The 19,862-nt window shown below is 41.5% G+C and overlaps 2 protein-coding genes across 2 annotated transcripts; one reads left to right on the top strand and one right to left on the bottom strand.

The window, feature by feature from the left end:
* Window positions 1-1,135: 1,135 nt before the first annotated feature.
* Window positions 1,136-3,205, bottom strand: LOC128449270 (uncharacterized protein C7orf31). Its single transcript, XM_053432342.1, has 8 exons — window positions 3,198-3,205; window positions 3,040-3,111; window positions 2,904-2,933; window positions 2,621-2,811; window positions 2,444-2,532; window positions 2,189-2,364; window positions 1,981-2,065; window positions 1,136-1,894 (listed from the first exon to the last, which is right to left on the bottom strand). The coding sequence occupies exons 1-8, from the start codon at window positions 3,203-3,205 to the stop codon at window positions 1,136-1,138; spliced, it is 1,410 nt and encodes a 469-aa protein (XP_053288317.1).
* Window positions 3,206-8,266: 5,061 nt separating this feature from the next.
* On the top strand, window positions 8,267-17,835 carry pde11al (phosphodiesterase 11a, like). Its single transcript, XM_053432340.1, has 20 exons — window positions 8,267-9,043; window positions 9,914-10,072; window positions 11,339-11,428; window positions 11,580-11,720; window positions 11,810-11,874; window positions 12,119-12,239; window positions 12,523-12,598; window positions 12,684-12,751; window positions 12,878-12,970; window positions 13,976-14,026; window positions 14,208-14,354; window positions 14,468-14,575; window positions 15,672-15,781; window positions 15,866-15,956; window positions 16,382-16,482; window positions 16,660-16,737; window positions 16,839-16,902; window positions 17,176-17,250; window positions 17,348-17,431; window positions 17,515-17,835. Exons 1-20 carry the CDS (start codon window positions 8,267-8,269, stop codon window positions 17,833-17,835), a joined length of 2,820 nt encoding a protein of 939 aa, XP_053288315.1.
* Window positions 17,836-19,862: the final 2,027 nt, after the last annotated feature.

Here is a 19,862-nt window from a genome sequence, read left to right as displayed (position 1 = left end):
ACAGCTCCAACACAGAGAGCTGGATTCCCTAACACTGGCAGCACAATGCTCCACGGTGACCTGTGTCATGTTATATATTGGGGAGGTGGGTTGAGGGGGAATCAGTTGAATACAAACGCTCCTCCCTGTGAAATTATGAAAGGTTACAGTGGATCAAAGTATTCATCTGTGCAGCATTATGAATTGACTGCTGCAGAATGTTTCTTGGATGTGAAGCATGGAGGCTTTGAAGGCTGTTTCTTTTATTTCACTCTTACAATGCGCCTTGGCTTATGGGATCCTTACATAAGACCATTATTGTATAATACACAATGGACTCTAATGAATATTGCAAAGGAAATGTGGGCAACAAAAGAGCAAATTAACAATGTTTGCAGATCGACCTGACTGATTAAGGTACAAGTTAAATAAACAGTCTGAAAAGTTGCTCAAAGGAAAAGAGTCAAAGACCAAAGATCCAACACTTTTAATGTGAGCGTGAGAGAACTTTAATGATCAGGGATTTTTGGAAGTAAATCTTAGCTGTGATAATTTGACTCTTACAGCTCATTGAACATGTTACAGTGTCATAGAATTCATCCCTAACTGTGGGGGTAAAGTTGAAATGGAAACACCTGTAAATATATTAGAAAGTGGCAAGTATTTACAAAAGATCTATTCAAGATTCATAAATAACGATCTAAAAAATTAAGTCAAAAATGAAATTGTTTAACTTTAACATTGAGGCTACTAGGGAAACTTTTTCCTCTTGTATTTTAGGCAGATTGGATCCTTTGCAAAAGAACATAACCCACTCAGACAGATTGGATAGGTTACTCTTAGAAGCCTAGAAGTGTAAGGTTTGAATTTTTCATTTCAGAAGTCAGAATTTCATGTCTGAATTTGCCAATTAGATGGAAGCAATGTGTTTAAATCAGAGTAAATTAACAATTGACATCATCTCTTTACATAACATGAAACATTTAAAGAGGGGAAATCGAGCTTCGTACATTCAGATTAGATCATTTTCAAAGTGAAACATTTAAATTATGATGAATTAGGTGACCTGTCCACCTATTTAGTAATTGATCAAATTTTAGGTATTAAAATATCACTTTTGTTTTTCCATAGAGATTAAAAATATATCCCAATGAGTTTATCCATGCAGGTAGCAGCCGTTGATCCCGTAGAAGTTGTGTTGTCTACCTGTGACCACGTTGTCCCTCAGGTCCACAGCAGCACGTGTGATGGAGTTATTGAACCTACGATGTGCTGCCGTCTTACTGAATGAATTTTGAAGGTCCAGGAGGCAGAGAGCTGCATTTTCTCCACCCGTAGTCCCAGCGCTGTGGCCTGGCCGGATGCCGGGCAGGATGCGAGGCCTCGGCAGGATGTCAGGGTTAGAGATGCCGTGTGCCAGCTCTCTGCCCTCTGCTGGTTTCTCCAGCTCTGAACTGGCTCTTGATAGTGACTCAGTAAGTGAGTCAATACCTGCAACTTGAAAGTTCTGCTGTGATCTCTTTGCCTCTTGGTTGTTCTGTGACATGGATACTTGCGTGATATTTTCATCAAACAGGACTTTGCAGTGTCCCCTCTCACCGTCCTCATCAGAGCTTTTGCTCACAGTTTGTTGTCTGCGTGAGGCCCCCTGGGACGGCTCATCCCTCTGTGCTCCAAAGGACCAACTGTGGCCCTTTGGATTTAAATCCGGGGCCTCATTATGCTGAGCTGTGATCTCTTGTGGCCTAAGCTGGTTTATAATAGCTGTAGCGGCTCCTTGCTGTCGAGCTGAGGATGTATTCAGGAGTTCAGCAGCAGTGGGACTGCAGGTGCTCCTCCCCACGTGGCTCCCCTGTCTTCTTCTACATGCGTGTTTTGGTTTCGAGGGAACAAACACAGGATAAGACCTTTCACTCTGTCGGAAGAAAACACTCATTAAGATTAATGTTGCACACTGCACCTATGTTATTGTAAAACTAACGCACACTGTGAGTGTTTTACCAGTGCTGCAGTGTCTGAAATCTTCCCACTGAGTCTCATTTTTTCCTCAACGTCATCTACTTTCAAAGAATTGTCTGGCCCAGATTCGTAAAAAAATAAAATTTAAAGGGCAAGTTATTAATCATTGATTTAAAAATGAAAAAAATATCAAATTGTTGGACTGTAAATAACTTTGCAAAGTGGGTAAACACAATTAACAGTGTCTGTACCATTGTAGTCCATTTGGTAAGAGGTGATCCAGTGTGTCCTCTCCAGATTTTTCAACATGTTGCTCGTCCGCTCAGATAAAGACAAATCCCAGTCACGCAGTTTGGGGTTTGGCAGCACCGTCTTTGGAGGAGTCGGATAGAACACTTGGTTCTCTCCCTTCGATGGGTTGGACTTCTGGAGGAGGTCATTGAGGTATTTCAATTATTGATTAACTTGACATCGACAACAGGAAGCCATGTATTTTATTACTCACATCCCAGAAGCTGTGTTCTCCCTTCCACCTAACGGCCTTCTGCTTGGTTTTTACTGGCGTCTCCAAGATTTCATGTCTATATGGGCCACCTTTACATGAAAATAAAGACACCTTTAAGACTTCTCAGTAGAAATCTACTCTGATATCCAATTTTGCCACGATATTTTGCACTTTTACCAAACGTTTTGCTCTGCAGAGTGATGTCTGGTGCACTGTTTGGTATGAGCAGGCTGGGGTAAGGTTGGGAGGCAGCTCTGACTCCTGTCACAGGGTCGTCTGGTGACTGGAAGGATGGGAACATTGCAAACCGGGAGATGTGGGACGAGTAGGGATGTTCCCTCGGAGTTCGAATTTGTGAAATTTTTTCCCTGTTGTAAGACAAAGAAAGATGAAGAGTCTCCAATGTTTGAGGCAGAAACAGGAAAACATGTTAAGAATGTGTGTTCATGCAGGTACTCACGCTACATTTATGTCAGTTGGTTTTGGTATTCTGAGAAAAGACACAACACAATAACACTAAACAACACTTATTATTTTGTATCACTACTGAAGAATCTGAATTATATCTGAATTATTGTAAATCAATGGTTACTTACAACTGATCATTGAGACGATCTTTACTTTTCTTTCTTCCAGTATTGGTATAAAGCTCTGGACTGGTGATAAGTCTGTGAAGGTAAAATATTTTTCAACTACCTTTGATGCCTCACATTCTTTATATAGATTTTTCTATGCAGAATATTTCTAAACTCACTCAGACATAATGGTGCCTCCATAGTCACAGGGATAAAGCCTGTTTAAATCAGAAGGGACGTTGTATGTAAGTGAAGTCTTGGGCTCCATCTAGCTGCTGGGACTCTGACTCAGAAAGTATGAAATACTGAGGAGAGAAAAGTGCATGAAGGTTAAGTTAACAAACTAGAATGGCAGTCAGAAGAGAGCATACCTCCCTGCACAACAGCCCACTCGAGTTCAATCCAGCTTAAACACATTGCACAGACTCATAGATGTCAGTCCTCTAAATGTGCCAGATCTTTTCATCAAGCTGTGGGAATTATTCCGGGAAAATCAATGAAAATGTCAAAAAAGACCCCATCTCAGAATATTTCAGAAACTTGAAAAACAGTCCCTGATATTTATTTGGATTTTTTCCATTAAATGGGCAACCAACCAACCAACCAACAAATGGAGGGGCTAAACTAATGACCTTCATGGTAGAGGTAATTAAGTCAAATATATAGTGAAACCTCATCTGCTAATCAATATTGTTGTTTTGTCTTATTGTTTTACCATGAGCATCAATTTACATTAATTACCATGAATGTTAGCAGTCCCTGACCTGCTTTATATAATTGACAGTATGTGCACACATAGGATTACAGCACACGTTATAGTTTAATTTATGAAATAATTGTACAAAGTAACAATTACTCAAAGATAGGGGCATAGAACAAAATGTATTCTGTATAGATTTTATTTTACCTCTTCTTGTGAATGGCGAGAAACTAATCCAGACAAATTCCTTCCGTGCTCCTGATGCAGATACCGACAGCCGTCTCTGTGCAGGTCCAGAAGGATAAAAGTGGACACCCTCAAGGATACATTCACAGAACTGGACTCCCTCGTCTTCGCCTGTGGCCTGTGACAGGGGTTTGAATTCCTGGAACGGTCAGAGTGACAGTGTTACAATAAACAATGGGATCTCAGTGAGTGACACACAATCCAACCCCCAGCATCAAGTGTGTGAGCAGAGGTGTGGCCTAAAACTCCTTTGTGAGACTAAAACTAAACACTGAAGCAACATCACACAATCACTGAGTTTGCTAAGAACCTTTGTGATTCATTATGTTCCAGTAGTGCAGGAGTAGATACTATAGAGCTCAAGATTGTCAGTGTCTGTATTTTCATATCCAATCACTGCTCACTGCTGCATGTCACCGGGTTATCAAGTGTGGAACTGATCATATTACACGTTCACAGTTTGGTAAACTCACACAACTAAACTAAAGCTGCGCTGAAATGAAAATGGAGTTGGCTCTGACCAGCACACGCTGTCACCAGATACAAGCTGTGTGCAGTGTGAGGCGTTTGGTTTCAGGAGTCACGTTTCATTGTCATTGTCATAGAAACAGTTATATGTGCTGCAGACACTGACAAAAAAAAAATCATGTTCAAAGAGAGATTCAGGGACAATTTCCACCTGATTCTCACATTTTGTGCTCAATTTGTAGAATGAGTTCTTCAAGGATTTTAGTGGCTGGGTAGACGTGCGCTGTCCATGGTGCTGCTGGGAGTTTCTTCCTTGTGCATGTATCACTAATCTGCACCGCTGTTCTTTGAGGGTTATGGGTGAGCTGGAGTCGATCCCAGCTGACATTGGATGAGAGGCAGGGTGCAGCCTGGACAGGTCGCTGGTGTATCACAGTCAATCTGCTTGTCTTTGGAATGTGGGAGAAAGCCGGAGTATCAGAGAAAAATCCAAACAGGGAGAAAATGCAAACTCCACACAGAAAGACTTCGGGTGAACTGGGATTCGAACATGGAGCTTTCTTGCTGTGAGGTGATTGTGCTAATGACTGTACCACATGCCACCTTTTGCTTCCTTGTCTTTGGTGAATACACCCCAATTCATAGCTCTACAACCTCGGTTCCCAAACTGGGGTACATTTACCCCAAGGGGTACGCGAAGTGGTTCAGGGGGTACGTGGGGAGAACATTTTATCTGCGTTTTCAAAGTGAAAAAGCCCATTACATTTTCAAACTGAGCTATAAATGATCGCGCAATATTAAATAGTCTGAATAGCCAACTCGCATTGCCAAAAATACCCATATTCAGCAAAATAATTACACTGCCAAAAAAAGTTACAGGTAGGTTAGTGACCGTTAGTCAAAACTATGGATGGGCATAATTAATTGACAATCGATTAATTGATCCTTAAGAATTTCGTAGATGACATTATTTTGTCATCTACGATTATTATAAATCCTGAAATCCCTGACAATTTCAAAGTTTCAAGTGTTATAGGCTGTATACGTGCGTCGGGGGGGTACTTAGCTGTAGATTGAATGTCTGAAGGGGTACGAGACTGTAAAAAGTTTGGGAACCACTGCTCTACAACACATCCGACTCTGATTAAAGTAAGATGACTTGAACACCAATGAAACACAAGCAGTGTCTCTGGAGGGTTCCCTAAACTTTAAAGTATCTGTATGAATCCTTAAACTTCATTTGATGAGACTTTAAAAAATAAGGTACAATTGAAACAATAACCAAAAAAAAAAGATAGCTTGGCTTTATATGTTAATAATTCAAAACAACATTAAAAAACCATGACCAAACAAGCTACCACTGAAACAATATGTCTGTGTATTAAAAATGTCAACACACACTCAGCTAATCTGCTTCATTAGGCCTGTGAGGGGGGGATTAGAACACATTTGATTGACAGTAAACAACTAATAAACAATCAGCAGATTCTGATTCAAACCAATGAAAAAGAGATATCAAAAACTCATCCGAAACTAAATCAAACACACCTTGTAACTTTTGCAGAAAATAATGTTTTCATCCCATCACTCAAAGTGAGGAAAGAAGAAGTCAGGGTGTTTAAAATAGGACAAGCTGATCTGCTCCTGAAGACACCAGGAACCTGAAAACTGCACCTAAATACCAGCTGTCAATCCACCGATCAGGGATGGACTTATAATCAATGCAGCTCTCTTTCCTTGGACATGACACGGCTGCTTTCCGAGCAGCAAACCTCACCTTGTTTGTTGACCCTCACAAGACCCACATTCTGCATTTTGCTTTTTAATTGGGATTCCCACGAGACCTTGTCCAAAGTCTCTGCAAAAACACACAAGTGCGATCAAGCAGCCTGAGCTAAGTCCAGTAACCAATTACCCCGCTCTGCCCCAGCGGAACTGCCGCTCTCCAGATTACATTTCCTGCTGCTGCATTATAAATGTGCCGCGGCCCGCAGTGATTTCCCTAATATTAAGTTATTGTGCAGATTCAGGTTGATGCCCATAGGGTTGATGCCCACAGGGTTTCAAACACTGGCAGGAATTCAACTTAATCAGTAGATGTAGGTACCTCACCAATAACATCAGGAATATCGTGAGAAATTAATGCACCTCTCTCAAGGGGAATTTTTTTTTCTTTTCTGCATTGTTGAAAACTGCTAACTTAACCCCATTGGTCTAAAAAACAGCCAAATATTAGCTTTGTGCACCAACAACCTCTGAAATCTAATAGTACTCATCAAATTCTCTAAGGCCTGAGAGCCAGATTTGGTATAGTTTGAAATGTACAATTTTATTGAACATCGAGCACGATCTCCCTCGCAGAGTTTATGGAGACATTCATACCGCTTCTTTTATGTGAGCCGGGAATGAAAGAATAAAAGATGAACCTGTGAACCTGCACCTCAAAGCACACAGCTCTGGAGAATGTTTAATTCATTTCATGTAAAAAAAATAAAAAGTTTGAAAATGAAAATGAAGGTGGGAGTATGAAAGAAACAGTGTTGTAATCTTCTAATCGCAAGGCCACATCACCCTGCGATAACACACATGTGTGTTTACCCCTCAAATAGGAAATACTTTGAAGCAAATCATATTAAGCAGCTTCTTGTGACATCTTAATATGTGACAAGAGTGTTTTTCCAGTTGCATGTAACTCAGTGAAAATTGTGCAAACATAAAGCATTTTGGCCGGTCCCAAGAATGCAGTGGGTACGATCCTAATGTTAAACAAAATCTGACGTGCATATGGTGTTGAGAGTTTCTAGCGAATATCAGGCATCTTCCTTGCTCCTCTTATTTTTCATTACAAGAGTTTGACAGGTGTTTGTTGGATTGTTTGGCCTTGGCGGAGGTATGGGCTCGACTGAGTGCCATTATAGTCTTTCACTGTTTTCATTCTCTCCATCAATTCAGTCATATCCAGTGCCCCTGAGTTATTCAGAGTTAGTTTGACTGTCAGAGCTGCAGCTCTCATACCTCTACAGCCACTCTATCTATCTATCTATCTATCTATCTATCTATCTATCTATCTATCTATCCGTCCGTCCGTCCATCCATCCATCCATCCATCCATCCATCCATCCATCCAGCTACCTAACTACCTAACCACCTACCCATCTACATATCCAGCTATCCATCTATCTATCTATCTATCTATCTATCTATCTATCTATCTATCTATCTATCCATCTATCTATCTATCTATCTATCATGGAAGAACAAGCCCTTTAAGTCTATACCACAAAAGTACATGCAGACTATTGTTCTCAGTGTCATATCTATATCAACACACACACACATTTAAGTACATACGTGTATGAGCCTACAAATGAAAATAGTGCCTTGGCTGTGCGTGTTCAATGAAAATAAAACATAATATTGGTGCTGAGCTGTGATTGGAGCCCTGCACAGAGTATCTGGTGGTATAGAATAAAGAGAGAGAGAGAGACTGAACACTCTGCCCTGCAGCTTTTTTTTTCTACTGAGGCTTTATAGGCGCTGTGTTGTTCTACTCCAGAGACACAGCTTCATCTCTCTGACTGACAGCCGTAGCTCCTCTCTCAGGCTCCAGCAGATACACTGGACGTGCTGGACCACATGTACTACCAGTGTTTCACAGGAGAACACGATGGACGAGCTCATGTCGGGTGAATGAAGAAATGTTATGAGGACATCACTTCTTTGACAAGCTCAGCTGCAGCCTCCTCTCTCCTCTCTCCCCTCACCCACTCGACCAGAAACTCTTGTTCTATCCACACTAAGTGTCTCACTTGGCCCTTCACAGCTGCTCTGACCATGACAACATTTGACTTCTCGGATATAGAAGCGTTCCTGGACTGCCATCCGGATCTCTTCGAGGAGTATCTGGTCCGCAAGGCTAAGTGTGACCAGGTCAGCAGGTGGTTGAAGGAGCATCAGCCGTCGAAGGCGTCCACAGCCGATGAGAAGCGCGGCGCCGCCTGCAGGGACCCGCTCTGGTCGAGCAACCCGGACGGGCTCCGGCGCAGATCGTCCCACATGGAGCTGCGACGGAACTTCGCCCGGTCCAAAGCCACCACCGCGCATCGGACCTACGACGAGCACGTTAGTATCATCGAGCACGAGTCCCAGTCCAGCATGAGGCGCCGTGCACTCCTGCGTAAAGCCAGCTCCCTGCCTCCGACCACCGCGCACATCCTGAGCGCCCTGCTGGAGTCCAGGGTCAGCGTGCCCCAGTACGCGTCCAGCGCCATCGACTACAAATACCGACTGAAGGAAACCAACGAGCGGGAGTTTTTCCTGGAGTTAGTGAAGGACATCTCCAACGATCTGGACCTGACCAACCTGAGCTATAAGATCCTGATCAACGTGTGCATCCTGGTGGACGCAGACAGGTGTTCGCTATTCCTCGTTGAGGGACCCGCGCACAAGAGGACGCTGGTGTCCAAATTCTTCGACGTGCACTCGGGCACCACGGTCAGACCATCCTCCTGCACACTGAACTCCAATGAGGTGCAGGTGCCGTGGGGAAAGGGGATCATTGGGTATGTGGCGGAGCACGGGGAGACTGTGAACATCCCAAATGCATATCAGGTAAATGTGAGCTTGGTGCACACAATCATCATGATGATATTTACACATTTAATATCTGGACCAAAGTTGGGCAGATTCACTGAAACTTACAGAGAGTTAAGATGTTGATTAATGATTTATGACCCAAGTGAAAACCAGATCTGTGTTTGCAGCATCGTGAGAAAACACGTACATAACATAAACAGTGAGTCCTTGCTGCAGGCGACTCTTCCCTTTGGTCACATGAAAGTATCCACACATGTTCAAAATGAGTGCGACACATTTTAATGAGTTGTCTTTGAGGTTGTTGTGTTGCCAGAGGAGAATGGTAATGCTGGGCAATGCTGGAAACAGTTGTGCCACCATTCTGGGATGGAACTTTTGCGCACGATGCTTCGCGCTCCTGTCAAATAAACTGAACAATCACATCGATTAATTAGTTCAATTGTGTCAGAATAAAGAACAACTTCACTCTATAGTTGTCAAAGAAAAAACAACAACGCAGGGAAGCAAGCGTTGTGAGTCTCGCAGCTTCCCACAAGATAGATCTCGTCTATATCCGCTACCAGTTGCGCACCACATCATTATATCATGGCCCTGGGCTGCTGGGGAGGCTAAGGCAACATGATGATGCAGATCCCCTTGAGGTCCAGGCCTATTACTGCAATAGTGTAGACATGTGTCAACGAAGGAGGGGTATTATAATTTTCATTTTATAGTAGGCCTCTTTCAGAGCCGTGGATTATAATCTCAAAACAATCACAATTTATTTATTCTGCGTGACAGTGGCGCCTAAATATGGTCATACAGGGCTGCAAGGTGGAATGTAGTCCAGGTGTTCATGTTGGCTCATGGATGTGTAAATTGTGTTTGTGGGATTCTTTTTTCCAGGATCACCGCTTCAGTGATGAAATAGACAAGTTGACCGGCTACAAGACTCAGTCCATCCTCTGCATGGCCATCTGCAACAGTGATGGAGAGGTCATAGGTGTGGTGCAAGCAATCAACAAGAACCCCATGGGCAGCCCCTTCACTGAGGATGATGAGAAGGTGAGGAAGATATAATGTTTCTTGGTTGATACAAAAAAAAAAATTGACGTTACCAGGGAGGGTTGTGGCATTCACATGTATTTTATTATCTTCTCCAGGTTTATTGAAGTTATAGTTTTGGCCATTACAGTTTATTCTAGTGCCAGAGTTATCATTTCTGTGGAGAATAGTGTACCTTCCAACTCAATCCCCACCACCATTTACACACAGACGCGCACACACACACAAACACACACACACACACACACTTGCATGGTAGCGCTTCAGCCATGCAGCTGAAAACACTGTTTGTACTTTGTATCTTTTTTAATGGCTGCGGAGTAGGGGCAAAGTGTTCCCTGGGAAGCACATTACCAGAAAAATGTGAAGAGATGAGGTCAACCTCTCACTTGAGTGTGGAGCATTAAATATGTCTGGCAGTGCAACACATTACACACACACACAAACACAACCACACACTTAGGAAATGCATTTTGAGAGGACACATTGTCAAATAACCCTTGAGAAATTCATTTCAAATAGGTTTACTAGAATCTGCATGTAATATAACGTTATTTACATTTCATACAGCCGATGGATTTCTTTCCTCGGCTTGTTGATGAGCAACAAATATATTGTGAGGTGAATAGTGTCGGCTTCTTGTTGCATGTGTGTGTAGCAAGGTCTTCAAAAGGCAAATGTGTTAATTTCAGGTAGATACATTCAAATCAACAAAAGCATGTACACACAGTGTGTAAGACAAATTATCTGAGTACTCACCTGTGTCCAGAGGTGTCACAGTTTGTCCACAAGGTGGCAGGATAAAGTTGTGTAAATTTATTTATTCTTAATTCATACAGTATGCTCTCTGACTTACACTTCAGAGAAACTGAGTTTGTAGTAGCCGCAGCAATTTTAGGATTCTGTGCATATGAAAGTAAAATAAAATCTCTAAATATAGCAGAGGCAAAGCAACTACTCCTGAGCAACAAAGAGGCTGAAAATAGAAAAGAAAAACTCCATCGAGATGTGTCAGCTCATCTGGACATTTTCAGACATTTGGCATCTGAAGTGATGTCTTTCTCGACATCAATACTTCATTAACAGGGAATCTGTTAGAGAAGAATTCATGCAGAGAAACAACCGACTCCATCATGACTTTCCGGCCCCATCGCCACACATTGTTTTCTCTTCTTTTATGCCTTTTCGTTTAGCATATAAATGGCTCACATTTATAGATTATGCATGCTCTTCACCACCTGCCTATTTGTTTGTACTTTTTCTCAGGTGCTGCAGATGTATCTGCCGTTCTGTGGAATATCGATTTCCAATGCCAAGTTGTTTTCAGAGTCTCGCAAGGAGTATGAAAGGAGCAGGGTGAGAAGTTGCAAATTGTGCATTTATGGGGGAAATAGATGTTTACTGGTTTTATAGCCCCTGGAGGTTAAATAGTAACTTCATATGTTTTGCTTTAAGTGCTTAACTAGAGAGGTTACTAATGAACACTGGTGACCATGTTTCTCCTCAGGCTCTGCTGGAGGTGGTCAATGACCTGTTTGAGGAGCAGACCGACCTGGAGAAGATTGTGAGGAAGATCATGCAGCGAGCTCTGACCCTCTTGCAGTGTGAACGCTGCTCTGTGCTGCTCCTGGAGGACATAGACTCACCTGTGAGGCTCCTCACTCCTGAGCAGTGCAAATCTCTCCTGTCTCTGTGGCTAAATGTGCTCACTGTGGCAACTCCTGTCTTTCCTTGCAGGTTGTAAAGTTCTCCAAGACGTTTGAACTCATGTCGCCCTTGTGCAACTTGGACCGTGACATCAGGTGAATCTCTCAAAGGTTATAAAAATGACTGGGTACAGACGGACAGGTGGGTTATATATCTCATGGGGGTACAACAGCAACAGACGTGGTACATATGGATATAAGACACACAGAATAATTCATGCAAATCGATGACACTTTGGTGCATTTCCAGTAAGAAATGTGAACTTCACTCAATATTTGCTGCTGTTGTTCTGGATGTTTAACTGACTATTGTTTCCTGTTGCATCATTGGCCGCGTCAGCTTGGAGAAGCTGTCGTGTTCTGATTGGCTGATCAATAACAGCATTGCTGAGCTGGTGGCTTCCACGGGACTGCCCGTTAACATCAGCGACGTGTGTCAGGACCCGCGCTTTGATGCTGAGGTCTGGACCTTTCACTGTCCCAGTTTGACCTGTTAAAAGCTCTCACACACACACACACACACACACACACACACACACACACACACACATTCATAAAAAGTTATAATTTGTACAGTTTTCATAAACACTGGTGAATTTGTTTTGCGTAACATGATTTTTAATATTAGTGGATGAAATGTTTGTGCCTTAACCCGCTTTAAAGCCACGCACACAAAGATATTCATCTCTCTAACATGAACTGCTCTCTGCCTTTCTCCACGGTCACTGACTCCTCTCTTCACAGGCGGATCAGGCCTCAGGGTTTCACATCCGGTCAGTGTTGTGTGTCCCGATCTGGAATCGAACTCATCAGATAATTGGTACGTCGACCAGAAACAAGCCATTTGTTCTACTGGAAACCAGTATTCATGTCTTGGTCACTGATGCGTGCCTTTCTTCCCACAGGGGTCGCACAAATTCTGAACCGACTGGACAGGAAGACATTCAATGACGCAGATCAGAGACTGTTTGAGGTTAAATACATTGAACTCTGTTCGGATTTGCATGACCTGACTTGTTGTACATGGTTACACTGGAGATGCCAATTTTGTTCATTTAATGTGTTGTTGTTTTTTCTCTGGCTTTTCTTGTGTATGCAGGCCTTCGTCATTTTCTGTGGACTTGGAATAAACAACACGATGATGTACAATCAGGTTAAGAAGACTTGGGCCAAGCAGTCTGTAGCACTGGATGTAAGTACAACAGCACGTTGATTAAAACGTATCTCTCCCTTGTAGAGAACACAATACAACATTATGTTTCTTTGTTGTGTATATAGCTTTTCTACACTAAAGATTCTCCTATTTTACCAATTTCTTCAGCGTTCTTTTCTAAATATACCATAATAACGTAATATTTATAACAATACACAGGTGAACAGATAAATACAATCTATTTATGAAATGTGCTATTTTCTTGCTACAGTCACTTAAGCTAAGTAAGTATTTAAAGGATATTAGCCATTAAAACAAGTATAAATAAAGTTATTCCTATAAAAAAGTTAGACATTAGATACATTTTTGATACATTTGTTTAATTGATCAGCCAATGAGACTACAAATGAACTCTGCACAAACAACATTGATATGTATTAACAGATAAATACTGGGATGCCATTCTGGTTTGTTAAAATGATTCTAAATCCAACTCTCCAAACTTTACTCCAAATCTAATTTCATCTCAGTCCTTCACATCTATTATCAAATGAGTGGTTTAGAGAATGAAGGTTATGTAAGAGAGTGGTGTCGTTGATTAATGCTAATCGTATCAGAGGCTCCTCATATTCATTAGTGTCTCGGTCTGTGTTCTGCTCCACTGCCCGTTATATAACCCGAGCCGTAACATTATCCTTCAGCAAACACGGTTCTGCTTCTCCACCATTAATATTTCAGCTGCTCTCAATAATTCATAAATACATGTGCCAATGTGTCCACATCCCATCAAAGCCAACGCACGCTCCTGTATTTCTGTCACATAATGTCTGTTTTTTCTTTTAACGTCGGATCGATATTTCTTTCTGTCAGGAGACACAAAAAGTATCAACAAGTTTTTTTAAAGCTGATATGTACTTTGTTTGATCCTGATTATGTAAAAAGATAATTAGGAAGGGTTGGATTTCATCCAAATTCTTGGCAAACTTTGTTGTCTTGAGAGTTTTTTTATATCTCACTATTTTGCATGATTTGTGTGTTTTATAGATGTTGTCCTACCATGCTACCTGCTCCAAGGTAGAAGTTGACAGACTCAAGGTAATCCTCGGCCAAAACATGAAGAAAATAATATTTATATGTTCGCATTATGATTTACTGACTTCAACTTAGAGTCTGCCAGTAGTTGAACATGAAGTGAGCCTACTATCGGTTTGTTTTATTTCTCCACAACCTCCTTGCCGGCACAGTGTGACTGACAGCTCTGTCCTTTCCCCCCAAGGCAGCCAAGATCCCCCTGAGCAGTGAGTTAGGCATCGATGAGTTTTACTTCAACGACTTCTCTTTGGACAATGACGCCATGATCACTGCGTCACTGAGAATGTTTCTGGAACTTGGTGTCGTGCAAAAGTTTAAAATTGACTATGAGGTAAAAATATGTATTATGTATGTATGACTAATGTGGATATTTGTATGCATATATGTACTGTAGGTGTGCATAAGTATGTATGTATGTCACCTGGATATGCGTCTTCTTTTCAGGTTTTATGCCGCTGGCTCCTGACCGTGAGGAAGAACTATCGGACTGTGGTGTACCATAACTGGAGGCATGCTTTCAATGTGTCCCAGTGCATGTTTCTTATGATCACAGTAAGTTTCAAGTTACTTCAAGTCAACTCGAATGTGTGTGCATTGCAGTGTGTTCAAACCCACAGAACTTTAGTGTTGAATTGCAGTGAACGTCTCAAAAGTTTCAAGCATATCAGGCAGAATTTAAGGGGAGCGGGGGTCCTGGGTTTGAATATTTAATTAATTATAAACATCACAGAACTTAAACTAAGAGCTGAGTGAAGCCCGTACAAAATATATACTGTTTATATGATGGCAAGGGAAGAAGGATATTGGATGATAAGGGTTAAAGAAGTTAAAACTAAGAAGTTTTTATCCAGGCACCAAAATAGACAGATTTAAAACTAAATTGACCCAGATTTCGGAGATGTGTGTCTCCACTTCCTCTCATACCAACGTTTTGAGTCACAACCTTGTGTTTGCTCTCAGACTCTACTGTCAAACTGTCTGATACAGCAAAGGCAAAATTACACCAAAGGACACCATCAAAACTTAGACCCTCAAGGAGGATATCATGCTGAGGTTATTTTTAAAACCTGTCAAGAGTAAATGTAAGTCTCAGTGGACTTACCATTATACAGACCAGCAGTCAGTCACTGAACAAAACATCATTAGGAGGCAACATCAGAGGAAAAGAGAGAATTCAAACAAGGGATAATTTGGGTAAAGCCTCAGAGACAAATGATCAACTTTCCTGTGTGATCAGTTCTGCTCAGAGATCGCAAAAATCCAAAAACTAATTTCACTCCCAAAATCCTACCCTTTTCTGTCCCGTCCTATCCTATCCTATCCTATCCTATCCTATCCTGTCCTATCCTATCCTATCCTATCCTATCCTATCCTATGCTATCCTATCCTATCCTATCCTATCCTATCCTATGCTATCCTAACTTATCATACTCTACCCTATCCTTTCCTATCCTATCCTATCCTATGCTATCCTACCTTATCATACTCTACCCTATCCTTTCCTATCCTATCCTATCCTATCCTATGCTATCCTACCTTATCATACTCTACCCTATCCTATCCAATCCTGTCGCATCATACATCACCCTATTCTATCCTATCCTATCCTAACCTAACCGAAGAAGTCTATCTGCTTTGCCTTCTGCAGACAGCCAATTTTCAAGATGTGCTGTCCGAGGCAGAGATACTGGCCCTGATGGTTGGCTGCCTTTGTCATGACTTGGACCACCGGGGCACCAACAACGCCTTCCAAGCCAAGTGAGTGGCTCAGGCCTGACGTGTGATGTCAAACAGACGTCTGCTTGGCGACTGACAGTTCCACTGCTCTGTTGTTCCCTGCAGGACAGGTTCTGCTCTGGCTCTGCTCTACGGGACGTCAGCCACGCTGGAGCATCACCACTTCAATCACGCTGTCATGATCCTACAAAGTGAGGTCAGGAACTGCAAGTGTTAAATATGAATTGAATTGAATTTTTGGAATAGCCAATGTTTTTCATAGAATGTTTTTATGTCAGATCCCTCTCTTGTAAACTGTTTCAACATGTTGCGTCATAGAGCTCTGGTCAACCAGGTTAAGCTTCGGGCATCAAACCTCTGATGTTAAGTGGCAGCGGCGATCACTATAGTGATGTTACAAGTCTGCCTCATTTGATCATTGGCCGCTCAGTTCTATATTGATTTATTTGAACAGAGGAAAGAGAAAGTCTATACCCATTGCAAATTAACATTGATGATGGGAGCAGCTTGGACAGTGAGCAATGACTTAGCCAATGCATCGGCTTCGAGGAGACACAGCTACTCATCCCTGCTTGCTTTTCTCTCTGTGTGTGTGTGTATGCTTTTGTATTTTTCTTACAGGGTCACAACATCTTTGCAAACCTCTGCTCTAAGGAATACAGCAATATGATGCAACTATTGAAGCAGGCTATTCTCTCCACAGACCTTACTTTGCACTTTGAGTAAGTTTTCTTTTTCATGGATCGCAAAGCTTAGTGCAGATTATTTGATAAATACTTGCCAGCCATTCGAAGAGTCGTAATAAAATGTCCTGTTCAAATGTGAAGTGCTTGTGCTAAACTGTGGTCATTTGCCTTTTAACATTTTCTGTGTCTTTGACTGCCTCTTTGGATTCTAAGGCGCAGGAACAAGTTCTTTGAGTGTGTCCTTTCTGGAGACTACAGCTGGACGGATGAAGAACACCGAGAAGTTCTCAGGTTTATTATCTTTGGTTAAAATGAAACTGTTCTCCATCCAAAAAGTTTTACATCGGAAGACCATAGCAAGTGCTAAAACTCAGCTTTGATACTATCCACAGATCTATGCTGATGACAGCATGTGACCTGGGCGCCGTCACACGTCCTTGGAAGATCTCCAAGCAGGTTAGAGTCATGTTGACATCGTTTCTCACGTCTTTCATGTTGAGGGCTTAGAGATGTAAACGTTTGTTTGCATTTTCTACTTTTTTCATACTAATAGTTTTAGGATACAGCAATGTTCATGTACTCCAGGATGTTTCCCTTCCTTTCCCACAATTTTTGCCCAGACATGTTTCCCTGGGTCCCTGAGTCACGATGTAAGCAACATGTTTTGTCAGAACAAACCCAAACTAACTAAAATAATGAAATAATAATGATTCGCATGAATGTCTCAAGGTTGCAGAGCTGGTGACGAGTGAATTCTTTGAGCAAGGTGACAGGGAGAGGTCAGAGCTGAAGTTGACCCCAGCAGTGAGTAATCAAGATTTCAAACTCTTTATGCTGAGGGAATTGCATATACTCATTGTGACCATTTAATAGATGACAGAAGCTTATCACCTCTCACTAGGCCATATTTGACCGTAATCGCAAAGATGAACTACCAGTGTTACAGCTGGAGTGGATAGATGGGATCTGTAAGCCGCTTTACCAGGTAGGTAACTCTTAATGTCTAAAGATAATCATTCATATGAATGTAAAAGCATTCTCTGGAGATCTATCCTGTGTGTCACACAGAGCCTGCTGAAGCTCAACGTGAAGCTGGAGCCAATGGTCGAAGAGATTGATGCCAATCGAAAGAAGTGGCAGGATCTCTGTTCGACCTATCAGCAGACGTGCTCTGAGTCCACTGAGAGCACGGAATCAGATCCGAGTCCCGAGCCCCACGAGGAGGCAGAGACCAGTCAACACCAAGAGTCCACAGAGTCTGAGAGGCCCGTTGAAAACGCCAAATTTGGATCCAAGTCGAAGTGCAGCCACGCTCTGAGGTGCAGAGAGAGCGAAGAGTGCTGCAGCGAACCGTCAGCTCACAGCACAACACCTGCAGGAAAGAAGTAAAGCACAGGAAGTGTCCGAATATCTTTATCCCTTCTAATGACCCGCATGGGACTTATTCCATATGCATCCTGTGATTTTCTAATGCTCTACATGCACTAACCAAAAGTGTGTCACTGTGTTAGACTCAGGAGTAGGAATAATTCCTGTTTATCACACTCTAAAGGGCAGTTTCCCGTAATATCTAATCCATCTATCTATCTATCTATCTATCTATCTATCAATCTCTCTATCTATCTATCTATCTATCTATCTATCTATCTATCTATCTATCTATCTATCTATCTATCTATCTATCTATCTATCTATCTATCAATCTATCTATCTAAAGACATCTAAGAGTGAGGGACTGATGAAACCAAAGAGGGCCATGTATAACAGTAACGCTTTTGAATGGGAACTGCCTCGAACACACTCTCCCCTTGCAAATGCCTTTACGAAAAACAAAAAGGAGTCACTGTGATTTCTCCCTGTCACTTAGATTGCTGCCATTCTGAATGTAGACCAGAGCTTCGAGCTTGTTCCTGAATGTTTCTCACCGATATGCTTTCTTACCTCAGTTGCAAACCTTTGGCTGCATGCCGTTGTTTTGTGTCACCTGAGCCTCCAGCCGTCGACTTGTTCTGTGGTCTTGTGTGTTATGTTTGCATCATGTGCGCGTAAACCCTCCTTGGAAAGTGATGACACAGAGTATTACATAGAGGAAGATACATTTTTTTGTCTTACGCTTCTTAAAGAAACTGGTTTACGCTTTTTGGATAAAATGTATTGTTTCTAACTATAGTGATTTTTTTATTTTTCCCCAAGTGAGACAAACAAATTATTGTATATCTCTTCATTTGCCTAAAGCCTAATGTACTTTCTTGTTACATGTGCCATTGACTTTATAAATATGCATCAGCCGAGCAAAGTTTAGCTCATTTCATTCTCCAGTTTATCTTTAAACCTCACACAACAGCATGAAAAACATCTACGAGACTGAGCTCTGCTTTTAGAAGATTTCATTATTGTAGAGTATAAACTGTGTTTCTTTAGTTTGGGATTTACCATCACTAGTTCAGACCAGACCGCATGCTGATTATGCTCAAACTGCATGTATCATATTTGATGTATAGACACTGGATTTTATCTCGATGCCTTTGAATGCCCTATGAGATTTGCTTTGCATGAAACTGCTGTAAAGGTAAATACCAAGTGTTGTGACGTGACAATATTGTTGCTCTACTATTACTTTTGTCGTTGAGGACGGATAAAGATTTCTATTTTCGATCAAAGACTGTACCAAAATTATACATTCGTTATTTTTCATACACCGGACTATATTTATGCAAGACGTAGAATTGGCATTTTCTCCTGCTATTTATACACAGTCTAAAAACAGCTTCTCAGAGAAGAGAGGGATGTGTCAGATTTTAGATAAAAGGGAGGAAATTGACTCCAGATGAGGTTTTGTGAATAAAATGCTGTGGCACTGAAACTGATCTTGTGTGGTATTTTCTATAATTTGTGCATTTTCATTTCAACGGTTACTGTTATTGTGACTCAAAACTATGGAGCTGACAGATTACAGCGAAGTCTACAGGCAAAACACCTCGCTGCCAATAGAATCCTGTAGAATTTATAAAATACAGCACTAAATGTTTTGGTATGTATGGGATCAAACCAGTTAAAAGTAAACCATAAATTATGTTTACAGAATTAATGACATGATTGATGAAATAAAATGCAAGAATGAATATCACAATGAAGTACCTATTGGAAGATATAGATAATGAAACTCCACTATTAAAGAGAGGACAGCCTTTGTTAGTTGTGTGAGCGCTGAGAAATTGAGAATGAATTCCCTTCTCGTTGTCGTGTCTTGTCTGTCGGACATAAACAATGAACTTTTTGGTAAAATGTCCTATTTCTGTTCATTTCTTCTGGCTCAAAGATTGTGAAAAACTTGAGCTGGGCTTCAGAAAGGGAGTTATTTTTTGGAGAAAGGGATATACAACATATTTTTCAAGGCTGAGTTATGAAAATAATCT

This window comes from Pleuronectes platessa, chromosome 10 (genome assembly GCF_947347685.1).
Source record: "Pleuronectes platessa chromosome 10, fPlePla1.1, whole genome shotgun sequence".
NCBI classification, from domain to species: domain Eukaryota; kingdom Metazoa; phylum Chordata; class Actinopteri; order Pleuronectiformes; family Pleuronectidae; genus Pleuronectes; species Pleuronectes platessa.
Note: the sequence above shows the minus strand (reverse complement) of the source record. Positions and strands in the feature narration are given on the sequence as shown.